The sequence below is a fragment of the Eulemur rufifrons genome, chromosome 10, assembly GCF_041146395.1.
Source record: "Eulemur rufifrons isolate Redbay chromosome 10, OSU_ERuf_1, whole genome shotgun sequence".
In the NCBI taxonomy this organism is placed as follows: domain Eukaryota; kingdom Metazoa; phylum Chordata; class Mammalia; order Primates; family Lemuridae; genus Eulemur; species Eulemur rufifrons.
Genome location: NC_090992.1, coordinates 997,575 through 1,015,787, shown reverse-complemented (window position 1 = coordinate 1,015,787; position 18,213 = coordinate 997,575). Strand labels below are relative to the sequence as shown.

Here is an 18,213-nt window from a genome sequence, read left to right as displayed (position 1 = left end):
GAGGATGGAGAGGAACCGTTCCGAGAAGGCCGCGGTCACTGCTGGGGTGTCAAACGGGGCGCAGGGACTTGGCAGACGAGGACTGAGGTTACAGAGTTTACTGAGACGGGTCTGGCGGTGTTAGGGGCAGGTGGCTGACTGCAGGGTCTGAGGGGCGGAAGAGAGGCGAGGACAGTAGACAGCTCTTTCAAGTTTTGCCGTGACTGAGGAGAGAGACATCCAGGAGTTGGCGAGGGATTTTGTCTCCGTCAGCAGAGGCTTCACTTACTTACAGGCCAACGGGAAGGATCCGGCGGAGCGCGGCGGTCGGACACTCGGACAGAGAAGGGAGGGTCCACGGGGCGAGCTCCTGAGGACGGGGAGAGGATGGGGGGATCCGGCGGACAGAGGAAGGCTGCTGGGCCACGAGAGGGTGTGGCAGATGCGGTGAGTTTCCGTGCGGCGTTAGCCGAGCTCCTGCTGTCGCGATGCGGGCAGGGGCAGCGCAGGTCCGCGTTTTCCGCGCCGCGCGCGGGCTGGGCCGCCCGGGAACCCTCCCCGCCCCGGGCATCTCCGCTCCGGGCGCCGGGCCCTGATGAGATCCGCAGGCCGCGTTTCTCCTCATTCATGCGCAGGAAGGTTCGCAGGGCGGGCGTGGGAACCACTCGGCCGCCAGGGCCTCCTCCCGGCCTCCTTCCTGGCGGGACGCTCGGGTGCGGGGTCCACTCGCTTTGGCAAACCAAGGGCTGCCCCCCGCCCCCCCCCAGTTCTTCGATGGGGTCCCTGCTCATCAACGCCCCCCATCACCAGGAGCCGGGACGTCTGAACACCGGACAGCTCAGCCCCGGGGGTGGGGGGCGGGGTGGGGGGGCTTCCCGGCTGGGTCCCCAGGACGCAGGCCCAGGTCCCTGGTCTCCCTCGGGGCCTTCTCACGGGTCTGCCCCGCCCCCATACCGGCTCCTTGCCCGGGGGGCCCGGGCTCCTGTGACCGGCGGTGGGGGTCCCGGTGGAGGGGAGGGGGCGGGACCAAGGCCCGAGTGCCCGGCGGGGCCCGAGGCGATGGGCCTGAGCCGGGGCCGGAGTCCGCCCGCGTCCGGGGACGCTCGCTCCCCGCCGCCGCCCGTCCCGCGGGGCAGGGCCGATCCCGCAGGGGGGCGCTACGGGCGGCGCGGCAGGAAGGGCGCGGCGGCCGGGCCTGCGCAGGGGTCGCCGGCGCCCCCGCCTGGGCCCTCGGAGCGCGGAGCCGGTCCCCGCGGCCGGGCGGGGGCGCGGGGCCGGGACGTGGCGGCGGCCAAGCGGGCGGAGCCGGCCGCGGCGGGGGCGGAGCCGCGGGGAGGAGGCGCCGAGCGGCCGGGCCGCGCCGCGGGATGTTCTGGAAACGCCGCGAGCGGCGCGTGTCCAGGTGAGCGCTGCCCGCTCGGCCGCCCCGTCGGCGGCGGGGGTCGGGAGCCGCGTCCTGCCCGCCGGGCCGGGGGTCGGGGCCGGAGCCGGGGTCGCGCCGCCCGCCGCGCCGACCGGGCCGCAGCCCCGCGCCCCGCGCCCCGCGCCCCGCGCCCGTTTCTGCACCGCCCGGCGCCCGCACCGCCGCCTGCGTCCTTCCGAGCCCGGGACGCCCTTCCTGCCGGTCGCTCGGCCGGGCCGGGCGGGGCCGGGAACGCGGCGCCCTTCCTGGTCCGGCTCCCCGGGGAGCGGGCCTGACCCCGGGGCCCGGCGCCCGGGGCGGGGGCGGCGGCCCGGCCGGGCCCGCGCGGCCCGTTCTCCTCCCCCCGGGCTGGGCGCTGACGGCCTCGGCCCGGCGGGACCCGGTTCGGTGCCCCTTAGGGCGGCTGTTGGATCGGAACATCCCTGTCGAACCCGCCTTGTTTTTCCTCCCAGCTGCCGAGACCCGTGGCAATTAGGTGACTAACTCGAGGAGCGGACCCTTCCGAGAGCCGGAAACTGCCAGGAGCTGCTGGCCCCAGGGGCGGCGGACCAGAAGACCCGAAAGGCCGGCCCAGAGCAGTACGGTGAGTGCAGTGTTGACGGGATCACGGCTGTGGGTACTTGGTAGAGGACTTCCTGGAGGAGGTGATGTGTGCGCTGGAGGGGTCAGATGAAGGCTCTCAGACGGGTCACGTGGACGCAGGAACAGATTGGTGAGAGCAGACCTGGGGTGACATCGTGCCCTGTGGCACTCCAGTGGAAGCAAGGCCACGGGGAAGGGGCGCTCTAAGGGATTCCTGCCCCTGAACCCTGTCCGCGGGAGCTTGGAGTGAGAGGGCAGTGCCTGCATGTGGAAGGTGCCCGGGGAGCCCTGGCAGCCCGAGCCGGGGTCTTCCTGCCGCAGATGTTGCTGGGCAGCACAGGTGTGCCGCGGGCCTCTGGGTTCTGACAGTTTTAAGATGAGCACGGGGGTCTCTCCCAAGACTGAGACTGTTGTCTCTTGTAGAGGGACGCCCAAGATGTGTGCTTCTCAACGCAGACCAGCCCCAGTCCCCTTGCAGGAGATCCTGGCCCTAAGAGCAAGGGTTGGGGGATGTCACTTTGTAGCTTGGGCCATTCTTGAATGTCCCAGACTTTGCAGAGCTCCATAGTCCAGCTAAGAATTTACAGGACATTTTTGTAAGCTGCTGCTTATTCTCAGCTTGTACACATCTGAGGCAGCAGGCTGCATAATTTAGTTCTCTGTGATATGAACTAGGATTTCCTTTGGCCTGTGCTTAAACTGCCCCTGAAGTGTCCAGGGTGCAGTCTCTCACTGTGGTTCTGGGCCTCGGGGCCCAGCTCTCTGTGTGCTTCTCCCCACTCCCAGGATGTTTGGGCTTTGGGATTGTTTTCTTCCAGGGCCTTCTTGTCCTCACACAGCCAAGAGGGTCCACGGTGTGGCCCAGCCAGTGGAGCCACGTAGCAGTGATGGAGCGAGTTGGCTGGGGGCCTCACTCCAAAGATGCGGTCGTGCTGGACCACCCTGTTCTCTGGGGGCTCAGCGGGCAGACGTGGTGACAGCTGAGCGAGGACATTGTCTGTAGCTTGTGATAGACGCTTCTGTTCTGTCACAAACTCTGCAGTGGGGTACCCCAAGGAACCCCGGAGAGTGCCTGCTTTGCCCCGGGTTTAGACTGGCCACAGCTGATCTTCGCTGATTCCTCGAGTCCCCCCTGCGTGCTTGGCTTCTGCGGAGGGTGTGCTGGGGCTGGAGTAAGGGAGGAGGTGGCCGCGGCGCTGTTCCTGCCTGTGGTAGCTCACAAGCTCTCTGAGATTGCCGCTCCGCACTGGCTGCTGGCCAGGTGCAGGGAGGGGCCCCGGCTGTGGGTGCTCATCAAAGGAAGAGATTGCGTGGGTGCAGCTCTGAGGAATGAGCGGGGAGAGGGAATCTAGGGTCTTGTCATTTCCCGAGAAAGCCTCCTCTTTTGAGTCTGCCCTCCCACATCCTTGGAGGGTCTGAGGCTGGGTGCGAGGCCTTGGCGGAGCTGTGGCCACGCTGGCCGATAGTGTGCAGAGGGCTAGTGGGTGTGTCCCTGGCGCTTGGGATCTGTCAAGAGTTTAATTTTCTGCAGATGGAGGTTGGCAGGAAAGGCCGTACTGCAGGCACGTGCAGGCCCAGCAGAGTGCCGGGGTGAGAGCTAAACTTTGAAAAAATCGCTCGTATCTAGCAATTGGCTTTTGAAGTACCCCAGGGTGGGACATCGGCCTATCCTAGAGCAAAGAGGGCTGGCGGGTCCTGCCGTCTGTGGTTTTTATGTTAGGGACAGGGAATGAGGGATAGAAAGACAGTTTTTATTTTCAGAAAGAGCAGAGGGGAATGAAAGTCTGGACTAGACTTCTTGGAGCCCTGGAAGAGAGTTTTTGTTCAAGTGGTGTCACTGCAGGGCAGAGGGTTAAGTGTTTGGGTAGCATGTTCTCCAGCTCAGATGGAGTCTCTGAGCCGAGTCACAGGCCAGTGTTTGCTCTAGAACTTTCAAGAAGCACTTGCTGGAGTGTAGCCTGTCCCGTCCCTGGCACTCCCGAGGCCGGGTGTGGTGGAGATCCTGAGGCCTGGTACCTGTAGGAGCCTGGAGGGAGAGGTCAGAGTCACAGAAGTACACGAGATCCGAGAGTGTCGGCCCCGCCCTGCCCTTTGCGAGAGAACGTTCCTCGGTGAGCTGGAGAGCCAGCGACCGGCCCGTGGCAGGTTGTGTCCTGGCGGTCAACGTGCTGCATCTCACACCTGAATCCAGCCTCTCCTGGATTCAATGTTTCATCCCTTCCGGCTCTCCTGGGACGTGGAGATTGCTCGATTTCTGCCTCGTTTGCATCTTCTCTGTCCCGGAGACTGGACCTGCTTCCTCACCCAGGACTTAACTGGCGGGGGCTGGGCAGCCGCTGCGGCAGGTGCGCTGCTGTTGCCCTGGTGTCCTTGGTGCTGATGGTTGGCATGCAGCGTGCCTGGCGCTGGGCTGCCCACTGACCTCTGTCATCTCATTCAGTCCTCACGGCAGCCCCGTGAGATACAGGTCCCAGTATTATCCCCACTATATAGATGGGGAGACTGAGGCTCCGAGAGGTCTGTAACTTGTCCAAGGTCACAAGCCAGGAAGTGGTGGCAGAGCTGGGACTGAACTCTGGGTGTGTCTGACCCCAGGGGAGGGCTGCCTACCCACTGGGCCGCACTGCCTTGCCCTGAGCTTGGCCGGGAGGTTGCGAGTGCCGTGATGCCTGCGGTACAGTGACCGCCCACCTAACCCAGGGCACCACGTGCCCTGCTTTCTGGGTCCGTGTTGCTCTTCTCCTGGCGTCGTCCAGCCAGGGATGCCGGCCTGCTCTGTGAACCTTCGAGGTAACCCATGATAAAGTCCTTCACCTGGGCAGGCGTGTTCTGCCGGGGCAAAGTGTGGCTCCCTGGTTGGGAGGCCCTTGTGCTGTGAGGTGACAGCTGTGACCGACAGGATTGGTGGCAGCAATTTCCAGCAGAAAGTGTGTTCTGGGTTCGAGACTCAGTTCTGTCGCTGATTTGCTGTCACACGTCAGGTGTGTAGGAAAACCTCTCTCGGCCTCAGTTATCTGTCTTTGATGTCTGTCTTCCGTCCGACCAGCTTACGAGGTTTCGGTGAGAATTAGGTGGTAGAAGTGAAAGATCTGGGGAACATACATAGTGGTTACCTTGGACTAGTTTCCCGGAACACAGAGCCCGAGGCAGAGCTTAAGTACTTAGTGCACTATTGACAGGTACCATTGCAGGCAGCCAGGGCAAAGGAGAGAGTGAGGAAGAGGAGGATGGGAAGCAGATGCGTGGCGGTGGTTCAGCCGGCCGGCCACTCCGCACAGAGAGCTGTTTGGCAGTCGGACACGTCTGCACTGGCGCTGTGGACACTCCAGGCCCCAGAACGGTCTCTTGTGGAGAAAGAATTTATGTGCTGATCTCGTCTTCGGTCCTTCCTTGGTCAGCGTTGCCTCACGAGGAGTTCACTCCCTCTCGCTCCTTGGATGCGACCACGACCCTCGGGTGGCTGCCGGGGAGGGCGTGTGGAACTCACTGGAGTCTGGGAGCCGTGGGGGGGCAGAGACCCCGGCCGGGGGCTGCGCGGTCTCCACTGGGCGGAGGCCGGGCCCCGGGGGTGGGTGAGACCAGGCAGCGCCGGGCGGCGTGTAGGATGCGTCCAGTGCAGCGGTGTGTGGACTTCGTTCCCGCGTGCAGTTCCTCCTTAGGAGTCAGTCTTGGCCCAGGCTGCCAAGTCCCTGCCAGGACCGCGACTGAAAGCCCGACCTGGCTTTTGCATGTCGACTTTAACGCCTTCTCTGCTGGTTCGCTGTGCGGCTGCTGAAGCAGACTTTGTGGTGTTCATGGTGCCCACGTGGGGAAGTGGAAGTCCGTGCGCTCAGGTCCCAGACAGAGACAGTGTGAGCACAGGTGCCGATGAGCATCTAGGCTTCATTCGGTTCTCAGTGGAGGAGAACGTTTTTTATGTGAAGTGGTGGTTGAAGACACGAAACCTGCAGTTGTGAGCCGCAGCAGGGCCGGGTGAGCCGCAGCAGGGCCAGGTGAGCAGGCAGCAGGGCCGGGTGAGCCGCAGCAGGGCCGGGTGAGCAGGCAGCAGGGCCGGGTGAGCCGCAGCAGGGCCAGGTGAGCAGGCAGCAGGGCCGGGTGAGCCGCAGCAGGGCCGGGTGAGCAGGCAGCAGGGCCGGGTGAGCCGCAGCAGGGCCAGGTGAGCCGCAGCAGGGCCAGGTGAGCCGCAGCAGGGCCGGGTGAGCCGCAGCGGGGCCGGGTGAGCAGGCAGCGGGGCCGGGTGAGCTGCAGCGGGGCCGGGTGAGCAGGCAGCGGGGCCGGGTGAGCTGCAGCGGGGCCGGGTGAGCAGGCAGCAGGGCCGGGTGAGCCGCAGCAGGGCCAGGTGAGCCGCAGCAGGGCCGGGTGAGCCGCAGCGGGGCCGGGTGAGCCGCAGCGGGGCCGGGTGAGCCGCAGCGGGGCCGGGTGAGCAGGCAGCGGGGCCGGGTGAGAGGCAGCGGGGCCAGGTGAGACGCAGCGGGGCCGGGTGAGACGCAGCGGGGCCGGGTGAGCCGCAGCGGGGCCGGGTGAGCTGCAGCAGGGCCGGGTGAGCTGCAGCAGGGCCGGGTGAGACGCATCAGGGCCGGGTTGGGCAGAGCCAGAAGGGCCCCTGGGCTGAGGAGTGGACGTTACCCTGATGGCAGTGGGGGGCCAAAGAGGCCTTCAGGAAGCCACATGGGCTACTTTGCAGACAGCGGTGGGGGGAGGCCAGGGTGGTGGGGACCAGGGTGGCTGCAGGTGGAATTAGGAGTGGCCCAGACCTGTGTGATCCTGAGGCCACCAGGTAAGGAGGGTAGGGTGCCTCCCACCCTTCCCTGAGGTGGGTGGGAGCAGCTTGTGGGCCTGCGTGGACATCCAGGTGCTGTGGTGGCAGGGCCTCCTGCAGCCCCCGTGCAGCTGAGCACGCAGGTCCTCCCAGCGCTGTCACCTGGAGGTGGCTGCCACACTGGGGTGGGGGGGGGGCAGCGGGGCTTGGGGAGCCCGGTTCAGGCAGGTTTTGCCCCTTTACGGAAGGCCTCATGTTCAGTGCCGAGCAAGCCCTGGTTGTTCTCAGCAGGCCCATGTTCTGTCTCTGGGCTGTTAAATGCATTGTTAGAGCTCAAGCTGTTCCATTTGGGCCGCAGCTGGGCGCCTGGCAGGGCACCCGCCTGGTGAGGTAAGGGGAGAAGCTGCCGGTTTGCAGCTGGAAACAGCTTTTCTCGGCCACTTGGCCAGGCTGTAAATGTCCTTTCCAAAGAGCAGGCTTCGCGGGGACCTCTGCTTGTGTGTCTTGGAATCTCCCTGCGCTCGGACACAGTGCCAGGTGCCTGGGGGGTGAATCACGGTCGCAGGGCGTTGGCAGGCTCTGCGGGGTGTCCCCTGGGGGGGCCAGACTCTGGGGCCGCTGGGGCCCCTTTGGAGCCTATTTGAGACGTGCCTGCTTTGCTTCTTTTGTGTTTTAAGCATATTATAAAATATTTTTTTAGTTCTTGTAAAATTCCTTGTAGAAAGATTAGAAAAACAAATAAGCATTAAAAGGAAAATGAAATTACTTTACCAAGATACAACTAGATGTGCAGCTGTCTTCTTGTGTCTGTAACACACACACACACTAATTCTTCCTTGCAAAGTGGAGTTACAGACTAGCGTTGCTCGGGGCCTGCTTTTCCCGCTCCCTGACCTCTCTGGTCCCTCCTGTTGGCACACAGTGTTCCCCCTACGTGCTCCGTGACAACCTGATAGATGAAACATACGAAATCTTCTGTGGCTGGAGTTTCCTAACTTGAGCAAGTCTGTGATGAACAACGCTTCATCACGGAACAAGCGTCCTAAACTCTGGGATGCGGCTCACGTAACACTGAGCGTGGGTCCTCGTTCTCCGCAAGGGAGCGGCTGACGTTGCCGTCTCCAGGCTCTGCGTGGGCTTCCGAGGATTCCCAGGAGGGCTTTGGCAGCACCGCACGCCTGGTGGGAGCGCTGGGCAGGTGCACGTCCCCCTCCTTTGTTCTACGCGGGCTCGGTGCAGACACGGGCGGGGGTAGAAGCTGGCTGTTCCCACATCGTGGGGCACAGTCCCTCTCGGATGCCGCCTTCTCCCAACCTGACCCTACTTAGATGACCCTTTGTGTGAAGCCTTTTGAGTTCAGGGGCCGAGGGTCGGGAGAAGTGGGACGGGGCTGCAGGATGCCCTCGCCTGGCATGGTGTGGGGGCTCCCACGCCCCGGGCGGGCAGAGCCGTCATCCCCTTCTCTGGCCAGAGCGGGGCTTCGCAGGCCCTCGGTAAGTCGCTTCCCAGAACCCCGTCTGTGAGTCTGAGGCTCTGCCTCCAGGCAGCACATTCCAGAGAAATGACAGCTGGTGTTCGTGTCCGAGGGAACCTGGCCGCTGTTCTCTGAGCACTGTAAGGTTTGACCACGGATGGTATGAGCAAGCGCATTTGAAAGGAATGGAGAGGCTTATGTCTTTGTATTTCCTTTATTTTCTTCGTTTTCTCTTAGCGAATTTCCACTGGAGCACTCCAGTGGGCTTTGGCTGAAGCAGAGCAGGGGAGGAAGGACTGGCGAGCGGGGCGCAGATGGGTGCTGCTCCCCCAGGGCGACCTGGACCGCGCGGCCGAGCCGGGGGATGGTGTCTGGAGTTGCCGTGTGTGCCAAGGCTCACGACCAGTGCCCGGCCTGTGCCAGCGGCCTCAGGGCGGGCAGACTGTTCCTGCAGCGGCTGGCCTCTGCCCCGTGTCCGCAACCCAGCCCAGGCTTTGGCCGTGTGTGGCTGATCCATTTTTGTCCTCAGTGCCCAGCTCAGGGCCTGGCGTGGGTCTTCAGTAAATATTTGTGAATGAGTGTGACGGGCCAGGCAGGATGCTGTCTGCCCCGGAGCCTCACGGCAGGAGGAGCCGTGTCGCCCAGGAGCACCAGCCCGCCTGCTCGCTCTCCAGCACACACAGACGGGCTGGGTGCAGCTGTATTGCTCTCCTGGCTGCCTTTGTGTGCCTCGGTTTACGGGGGTGGGGGGCGCCCTGAGGCATGTTGTGCCAAATTCTCTTTCTGTCACGCTGTTTCCTCCTTGTGACTTCTCAGTCTCTCTCACACTGTCACCTCCTCGTGGGCAGGGCTGGGTCACCAGAACCTGGCTCTGGGCTGGCGCCCGCGCTGGATGGTAGGATAGGAACAGACCGCAGTCTGAGTGGAGCAGAGCAGGCCAGGGCTTTGGACTGACAGGTGGCTGGACCCAGAGCTGACCGTGCCTCCTCATGCTGTAGGTGGTTGCCAGGGACTGGGAGGACGAGCCCTCCACCTGGGGCACGTGGCCGCCAGGGCAGGAGCCGGCACTGGGTGTCATCACTGGTGCCACACTCTGTGCTTTTTGCTGGTGACCCTGAATGTCCTCCTCAGCTTCTGTGTGCCAGGCCAGGATGCTGGCGTGTTTGGATGTGTGCATGTGTGTGCGTGTGTCTCCTCACCTCGATTGCTCTTTTCCACTGTGTTGATCCGGTGAATGTCACTAAATGTCTTGCAGTCACTGTTCTCTGTGACCATGAAACTCCAGGCGTCCCCGTTGCTGATGGCCTGGCTTGGTGTCCTGAGCTGCGTGCAGGCTGAATTCTTCACCTCCATTGGTACGTGCCAACAGAACTGTCGTCTGCCTGGCCATGCCTTAGCCCAAATGCCAAGGGACGTCCCTGCCGGAGTCTTGTTCTCATTCAGCTGGTTCTGACCAGTGCTGGGGGGAGTGGAGCTTGCGGAGTTGCTGCTGTCCCCGCCGGGATCCTGACGGTGGGGGTGGTTTGGGATCCAGCGTCGGAGCTGGGTCCTCCCTGGGCAGTGCAGGCTGCACCCGGGCGCTCTGGCCTTCGTGACCACCGTGTCCCTGGGCCACAGAGTGGCCCTGAGCGGCAAACCCTGTGTCCTGAGGACCCAGCCCTTTCCCCTCCTGATCTGAAGAGCCAGAGCTGTCTTGAGAGTGACGAGCCCCGTGCTGTCCATGCCCCGTGACATGACCGTCTGGGTGACAGTGAGGGGTGACATTTGGGGATTCTTCTTGATTGTCCCCCAGTGCACTTATCCCAAACGTCCCCTTGGTGCGTTTGCCTCTCTCTTCCTGAACTCGGGGGCCAGGACCATGCGAGTGCCCGGAGCCCCTTAAACTCCAAGTCCCCGCGGTCCCCAGAGAGCTGACGTGCCCTTCGCCTAGGGGACTTCTGTGCCCCCAGGGGGCCGACACCCCCATCCGTTGCTCACTGGCCCTTTCCCCTCTCCCTTGCAGGGCACATGACTGACCTGATTTATGCGGAGAAGGACCTGGTGCAGTCCCTGAAGGAGTACATCCTGGTGGAGGAGGCCAAGCTCGCCAAGATTAAGAGGTAGCTCACGTCCCGCGTCCCTGCACCCCCCCGAGTCAGGATGCCTGTGGGGGGAAGCCCCCGCGAGGGTGCCTTGGGGCTGTCCTGGAGCTCACGTCATGCCAGTCCTCCAGAGTAGCCAAGTACATGCGCTAAGGAGTCACTGTTATTTTTTTCCTATTTAAGACCTTTTCGCTTAAATTGGGGTTCCCAGCTCTTATGTAGATTAAGGGGCTGGAAGTATCGGGAGTTACTGTGTTCGTGTTTATTACCTGTTGATGGAAGGGGTCCTGGATCTCACCAGAGGGACCGCCGCTGGCCAGGTCCCATGCGGGCGGACATGCCAGGTCCCCTTTCCCTCTGGTTCCACAGCTGGGCCGACACAATGGAAGCCGTGACCAGCAGGTCGGCTGCGGACCCCGAGGGCTACCTGGCCCACCCCGTGAACGCCTACAAACTGGTGAAGCGACTGAACACGGACTGGCCTGCGCTGGAGGACCTGGTGCTGCAGGACTCGGCGGCAGGTGAGGGTGGAGCGCAGGTGGTCCCGGCAGCCCCTGTGCGTGTGCTCAGGCCCGGGCGGGCGCGTCGGAGCCAGTCTTGGGTCTGGCTGTGGGTGGGCAAGTGCGTCGTGTGAATGTGGACCCTGCTGGTCTCCCGGGGCCCTGCCTTCTCTGTGGGCGTCTGGCAGTTGGCTGTCCTTGTTTTTTGTCCTTTTGAGAACAGGGTCTCACTCTCTTACCTGGGCTGGAGTGCAGTGGCACCGTCACAGCTCACAGCAACCTCAGACTCCTGGGCTCAAGCGATCCTCCTGCCTCGGCCTCCCGAGTAGCTGGGGTTACGGGCACGTGCACCACCACGCCCGGCTGATTTCTCAATTTTTGTAGAGATGAGGTCTTGCTCAGGCTGGTGTTGAACTCCTGGCCTCAAGCAGTCCTCCTGCCTTGTTCTTCCAAAGTGCTAGGATTACAGGTGTGAGCAACTGCTCTCCACCATCTAATTATACTATAGTAATGCATGTTTTTATAGAAAAGTTGGAAAACACAAAAATAATCACATAAGAAAATTACAGTTCTTAATCCAGTTGCCTGGTCATAAGCACTATTAAATACAGATTTTCTGCATGTGCGTATAGATTTTTTAAAAAATGGAACCATACGTAGATGCCTGGGGCTGCAAACTCATTTGCTTCAAGGGAGAAAATGAATGAATAAAAAATGAATCCAGTGGGCCGGGCGGTGGGAACAGGGCAACGTGGGCTGCCTCAGCCGCATCCAAACTCGTTCCCGTTCCCATCTTGTCCGGACATGACCTGTCGGAGGGTTTGTGACATGGGCATAAATTCCTCCCTGACTTTCCCAGCTTCTCTGCACGCCACTCAGTGTTCTTCTGCAGCGTGATGTTAATGGCTGGACAGTCACCTGTCATACTGACGTGCTGTCACCTGGCCAGGTCCTTGGACGTGGGATCATTTCTAAATTGTCAGCGATCTTTTGCATGTTTCTTTGAGCATACCTCTTGATTATTTTTTTTAAGACACATTCTTAGGAGTGATATTTAGAGATCAGAATGTGAACTTTGTAAAGCTTTTAGCTGTGCTTGGTGCTGTTACTATGCTGGTACTTTGCTGTGCTCTGCCACCGTCCTGTCAGCAGGAAGAGAGGGTCGGGGGGCCTGGAGGTGCACCCCCCTGACTGCCGGCCCCACGCTCGGTCCCCTGGACTCACTGCCTATTTCTTTTTCGTTTTTCTAAAGAGGCAGGTCTGGCTGCGTTGCCCAGGCCGGGGTGCAGAGGCTGGGCACAGGCTCGGTCACGGTGCACCACAGCCTGGAGCCCCTGGGCTCGAGTGATCCTCCCGCCTCAGCCTCTGAGTGGCCGGGACTACAGGCGCCACCGCCACCGTGCCTGACTCCTCGCTGCCTCTTTCCCCTGAGCTGCAAGTGCTGATTAACTTCAGACTAGCTGTCTCTCTGGCTGAGACGTTTTAGCCCATGTGGCCAGACTGGATTAGGCCTGGGGGCGGGGTGGCCTCCGGGGAGGGATTGGTGAGCTCAGTCGGGCTGGAGCTGTGCCCGGTGAGCTCACGGCCTCCAGAAACCAGGGCAGCCTTTCCCAGACCCCGGCTTCCCAGCCTGCGCCTGTGGCTGGGAACAGCCTGTCCTGCCTGTGCTGCAGGGTCTGAGCCTGCCCGCGTGACCTCTGCTCTCTGGCCTTGTCCTCCCTCACCCCGTGCCCCCCCAGTCAGCATGCGGTTCCTTTGGAAAACCTTATAATTACCTGGAAAGAGGCCCGGAGAGCAGTAGGTTGTTTTTATCTCTGATGTTGAGTTCTGGCCCCTAGCATGAGTGGGGCGTGCTGACAGCGTGGCTGTGTCTGGAGGGATGTTCCTTTTCCCAGATTTTAAACGCTGTAGAGTCCCGGGTCATGTAGCCGTGAGGAAGGCAGCGTTGCAGCTTCTTGGTCCCTGGGTCTCCAGCGTGGCCAACAGCGGGTGTTTGCGCCTGCAGCCCTGAGAGCAGGGGTCGTGGGTACTGCCGCTCTTGGCAAGGGGCTGGGGAAGGGACGGCCTTGGGGTCCCCCTTAGTTCTCAGCCCACAGACAGAATCAGCAGCCTTGAGCCGGCACAGGAGGGCCTGGTGCCCACCTGGAGTCCTGGGTTGTAGGAGGTGCACATCTTACTGTACAGCCAGGGCTTGGAGTCCCGGAAAAGCCTCCTTGGAGTACTGCTGTGGGCAGGGGCTCTCCCAGGCCCCAGGCTGAGGTCTGAGTGCCGTAACTGAGAAGCTCATGCCTTGAACTCCTTGCAGGCCTGAGCGCTGGGAGTGTCTTCCAGGGCAGAGCCAAGCCCACGGTGGCCTCTCGGGACCCTGCGGGGCTGGTACAGTCCCACCGTGGTGCCTGGCCTGGCCAGATGGCCCCTCAGCTGATAATCTGAGGGGTAGAGACAGTTCCATACACCTCTAGGACTGTCATCGTCACCTTTCTGGATGATAAGGGACAGTGGTCAGGGACAAGGGGCCCGCTGGGCTCCATGGGTTGACTGCCTTTGCCCCTCGGACGCCTCAGCCTGAGATGTGGGCTGGGATCTGGGTTTCTCTGGCAAGCCCAGAAATCCTGGATCGGTTTTCCACGGGCTTCATCTTCCGCTGGGTGGCTGGCACGTCCTCCCTGAGTTCTCTCGCTTTCCCTCTCCGTTCCCTCTCTGTCCTCGGTTCCTTCTGTCCCCCGAGGTCGGACTGAGTGCTCTGGAGCAGGACCTCTAGACTCCCCACTGTTAACCTGTGGGGGCCGTTTCTGTTCCGCTGCAAATGAGCAGCTCGGGCAGTAGGTACAGTGAGGAGCATGAAAGACGTCCCCCTGGCTGGAGCCATCAGGGAGGACTTCCTGGTGGAGGGGAAACGGCCTTGAGGGAAGGGTCGGGGGAGATGCCACCAGCCAGAGACGCCCTTGTTGGTTCTGCCCTGGATCGGGGTGACCTGTCATTCTCACCCTCGTTTGGAAGGTTTTATCGCCAACTTCTCGGTGCAGCGGCAGTTCTTCCCCACCGATGAGGACGAGACGGGGGCCGCCAAGGCCCTGATGCGGCTGCAGGACACGTACAGGCTGGACCCAGACACGATTTCCCGAGGGGAGCTCCCAGGTGAGTCGCCGCTGCCGGCCTGGCCTGGCCCGCGACGTGTCTTCAGGGCTGGGCGGGTCGGAGCTTCCACCAGCTTGTGGTCTCTGCCCTTGGGTGTGCTGTCACCGCGGGTGGTGACCCTGTCACGGGTCCCCAGTAGGTGCTGGTCTCCCGTTTCCATGGCGGCCACCTCCCTCCACTTGTCAGCGGTCTTAGCCGAGGCCCCCTCCTCCCGCGAGTCAGAGGGAGCTGAGGCTGCCGCTCAGGAAGCCCCTGCTCCTCTGTCCCCAGAGGGCCACGCAGGCCTGCATCCAGACCCACTCCTGTCCCCTAGCCTTCTTGTTGTCCGAGGCCCCTGTCCTGGGTCCCCTCGGTCACGGTCTCTGCTCCTGTTCGTGCCTCCGTCCCTCGGGGCTCCCCTCGCAGCTCACGGGCAGGCTCTGTTCTCGTGGTCGTGCGGATGGGCCTCCCTCAGGGTTCAGGGCTCCTCGGGGTCTCCGCTGCTGATCCGTGTCCTCGCCCCTCCCGGCCGGGGTTCCAGGTAGAGTGATCCGTGTCCTCGCCCCTCCCGGCCGGGGTGCCACGTAGAGTGATCCGTGTCCTCGCCCCTCCCGGCCGGGGTTCCAGGTAGAGTGATCCGTGTCCTCGCCCCTCCCGGCCGGGGTGCCGGGTAGAGTGATCTGTGTCCTCGCCCCTCCCGGCTGGGGTGCCACGTAGAGTGATCCGTGTCCTCGCCCCTCCCGGCCGGGGTGCCGGGTAGAGTGATCTGTGTCCTCGCCCCTCCCGGCCGGGGTGTCACGTAGAGTGATCCGTGTCCTCGCCCCTCCCGGCCAGGGTGCCGGGTAGAGTGATCCGTGTCCTCGCCCCTCCTGGCCGGGGTGTCACGTAGAGTGATCCGTGTCCTCGCCCCTCCCGGCCGGGGTTCCAGGTAGAGTGATCCGTGTCCTCGCCCCTCCCGGCCGGGGTGCCGGGTAGAGTGATCTGTGTCCTCGCCCCTCCCGGCTGGGGTGCCACGTAGAGTGATCCGTGTCCTCGCCCCTCCCGGCCGGGGTGTCACGTAGAGTGATCTGTGTCCTCGCCCCTCCCGGCCGGGGTGCCACGTAGAGTGATCTGTGTCCTCGCCCCTCCCGGCCGGGGTGCCACGTAGAGTGATCCGTGTCCTCGCCCCTCCCGGCCGGGGTGCCACGTAGAGTGATCCGTGTCCTCGCCCCTCCCGGCTGGGGTGCCACGTAGAGTGATCCGTGTCCTCGCCCCTCCCGGCTGGGGTGCCACGTAGAGTGATCCGTGTCCTCGCCCCTCCCGGCTGGGGTGCCACGTAGAGTGATCCGTGTCCTCGCCCCTCCCGGCCGGGGTGCCACGTAGAGTGATCCGTGTCCTCGCCCCTCCCGGCCGGGGTGCCACGTAGAGTGATCCGTGTCCTCGCCCCTCCCGGCCGGGGTGTCACGTAGAGTGATCTGTGTCCTCGCCCCTCCCGGCCGGGGTGCCACGTAGAGTGATCTGTGTCCTCGCCCCTCCCGGCCGGGGTGCCACGTAGAGTGATCCGTGTCCTCGCCCCTCCCGGCCGGGGTGCCACGTAGAGTGATCCGTGTCCTCGCCCCTCCCGGCCGGGGTGCCACGTAGAGTGATCCGTGTCCTCGCCCCTCCCGGCCGGGGTGCCGGGTAGAGTGATCCGTGTCCTCGCCCCTCCTGGCCGGGGTGCCACGTAGAGTGATCCGTGTCCTCTCCCCTCCCGGCCGGGGTGCCACGTAGAGTGATCTGTGTCCTCGCCCCTCACCTTGGCAAAAAGCAACTCCGTCCCCTGGGTGCCTGCGTCAGAGTCACAGGCCTGTAGATTCTGCGTCTCTCACGTCTTCCGTCCTTACCCCCAACTCCAGCCTCACAAGCACTTCCTTCTCATTTGGATCATCGAAACACCAGACTTGTCTCGTACCTCTGGCTCATTTCGTAAGACCGTCCACCATGTGGTCGTTTTTTTTTTTTTTAGACACAGTCTCACTGTGTTGCCCAGGCTAGAGTGAGTGCCGTGGCGTCAGCCTAGCTCACAGCAACCTCAGACTCCTGGGCTCAAGCGATCCTCCTGCCTCAGCCTCCTGAGTAGCTGGGACTACAGGCATGCGCCACTATGCCCGGCTAATTTTTTCTATATATTTTTAGTCATCCAGCTAATTTCTTTCTATTTTTAGTAGAGACGGGAGTCTCGCTCTTGCTCAGGCTGGTCTCGAACTCCTGAGCTCAAATGATCCTCCGGCCTCGGCCTCCCAGAGTGCTGGGATCACAGGCGTGAGCCACCGCGCCCGGCCTCTCCACGTGGTCTTGAGCACACGTTGTCCACACAAGTTCCTGACCACAGTGCTGAACTGTCAGGGCTGAACCCAAACTCTCACTACATGTGGTCTTTAAGGGCCTGCACGACCCCACTTCCCGGCCTCCTCACCCCTGCGCTCAGCCTCCCCCTCGCTCGGCCCCTTTGTCCCTCCTGCTCCCTCTGCAGGGGCACCTGTGCCCACGTCAGCCAGGCTGCTCCCGTCTGAGTCCCTTCAGCACTCACCTGTCGCTCTGCCGGGGCAGGCGTTCAGGTTGGCGTCTGGGGAGGACGCCAGTGCCTGGGAGCCATTCTTCACGTTCTTGGCGTCTGGGAGCCATGTTGATAGAAGCTTCTGGTCCTTAGCATCATGGGAGACTTCTTATGTCATCTCATCAAGTTCTTGGCACAAGCTCTTTAGAACTGATAGTGTCATCTCTGTTTGGAGGTAGGGGACCGAGACATGGGCTGGCAACGTGTCCGCAGTCACACAGCTGGTGGGGCCACGGCGAGGCCCTCGCAGACCACGGGGTCCAGCAGCCGCTCGGCCGTGTGGCGCCCCCAGTGCAGGTGGCTGGGCCGGCGGAGCCCAGGTCTGTGCAGAGGCGAGAAGGGCCCCAGCCCGGCGTGCCCGCGGGTTCCCCCTTGTGCTTGTCCCCACTTCCCACCCGCAGTCGGCTGCTGAGCCGCGGGGCGAGCAGCCCTCGGTCTCCCCGCGGCCGCTGCTGCGGCAGAACTTTCCCCCCCACAGAGCCGTCCCGAGCGTGAGGCGGAAAGAGCCCGCCCTGCACAGTTCCTTCAGGTCGGCCGTGCCCGGGTTGCTGTCCGTGCGTTGTGGGGAATCTGCTTCCTCCTCATTCTCTGAGGAACAGGAAATAGCCCTTCCCACCCTGAGTCCCCCCGTGACCCCGTGTCTGCCCACGGCCGCCGCTTGTTACTGGCTGGAAACTTCCTGGCCCCTTCCCGGCGCTCGGCCGGTGGCGGCCGACCCAGGTCCCGAGACCCGCGGAGCTGCTCCTTGCTCCTCCTGTCCCTTCTGTCCCTTCGTCCCCGTGTGGTGTTTCCTGCTCCCTGTGCTTCCTCGGTGGGCGCTTGCTGTGGCTCCGGCCTCGACCACCCTCCACTCCTTCAAACTTCCTGCGTGATTATCTCCATCCATGGCTTAGCTGCCACCTAAATTCTGTTTTTCTGTATTCAGCTAATTTTCTATCCTCCAGACTCCCGTGGCCAGCTGCCCGCCGGCCATGTCCTCTGTGGCCCACGGGACCGTCGCTGCCTGGCGGGCTCCTGGGCTCCCCCACGACAGGCCCCTTCCCACCGAGGAGGAGAGTCTGAGGCTGGGAGAGTGGTGTGAGCCCGTCCGGGGCAGGGCCGGTCCGATCCATCTGTGCCCACTGTCCCCGGGCCCGTTAGGGGCTGTGGTCTAAAGCCCGGTGGGCCCTGCTTGGCTAACGCCCCCTCCCAGCGGCCCGGGCTTTTCCTCGCAGTGAGAGTCACCCCCATCCCGAGGCTCTTGGCTTGTCCCGCCGCAGGAACCAAGTACCGGGCAGCGCTGAGCGTGGACGACTGCTTCGGCATGGGCCGCGCGGCCTACAACGAGGGCGACTATTACCACACGGTGCTGTGGATGGAGCAGGTGCTGAAGCAGCTGGACGCCGGGGAAGAGGCCACCACGGCCAAGTCCCAGGTGCTGGACTACCTGAGTTACGCTGTCTTCCAGCTGGGGGACCTGCGCCGCGCCCTGGAGCTCACCCGCCGCCTGCTCTCCCTGGGTAAGCAGGTGCCGGGAAGGCGAGGTGGGCAGGCGGTGGGGGAGCTGTGCTCTCTCGGCCACTCCCTGGCTCCTCTCCTGGGGCCGAGTCAGTTTCCCTGTCGCTTGGCCAGAGACTGATGCCTTAGTGACCTCAGGTCTGGCCCACCTGCCCACCAGCTGCTCACCCAGGTGAGCCCTGGCCGTGGCCTCTGCCCAGGTGCCGGCGGCCGCTGTCAGACCTGG

The 18,213-nt window shown here is 63.1% G+C and overlaps 1 protein-coding gene across 4 annotated transcripts in view; it reads left to right on the top strand.

Annotated features, from left to right (window-relative positions):
- The first annotated feature begins 1,318 nt into the window (after positions 1-1,318).
- P4HA2 (prolyl 4-hydroxylase subunit alpha 2) overlaps positions 1,319-18,213 on the top strand; it is a 34,442-nt gene continuing 17,547 nt past the window's right edge. For 3 of the 4 annotated variants that reach the window (XM_069483591.1, XM_069483593.1, XM_069483595.1), the window contains exons 1-7: positions 1,324-1,381; positions 1,855-1,985; positions 9,473-9,572; positions 10,220-10,316; positions 10,668-10,819; positions 13,799-13,936; positions 17,750-17,989. In XM_069483591.1, coding sequence (XP_069339692.1) covers positions 9,491-9,572; positions 10,220-10,316; positions 10,668-10,819; positions 13,799-13,936; positions 17,750-17,989 — 709 coding nt within the window. In that variant the 5' untranslated portion in view covers positions 1,324-1,381; positions 1,855-1,985; positions 9,473-9,490. Of the gene's footprint in view, positions 1,382-1,854; positions 1,986-9,472; positions 9,573-10,219; positions 10,317-10,667; positions 10,820-13,798; positions 13,937-17,749; positions 17,990-18,213 lie in introns of all 4 variants that reach the window. The other variant, XM_069483594.1, reaches the window with a different exon arrangement.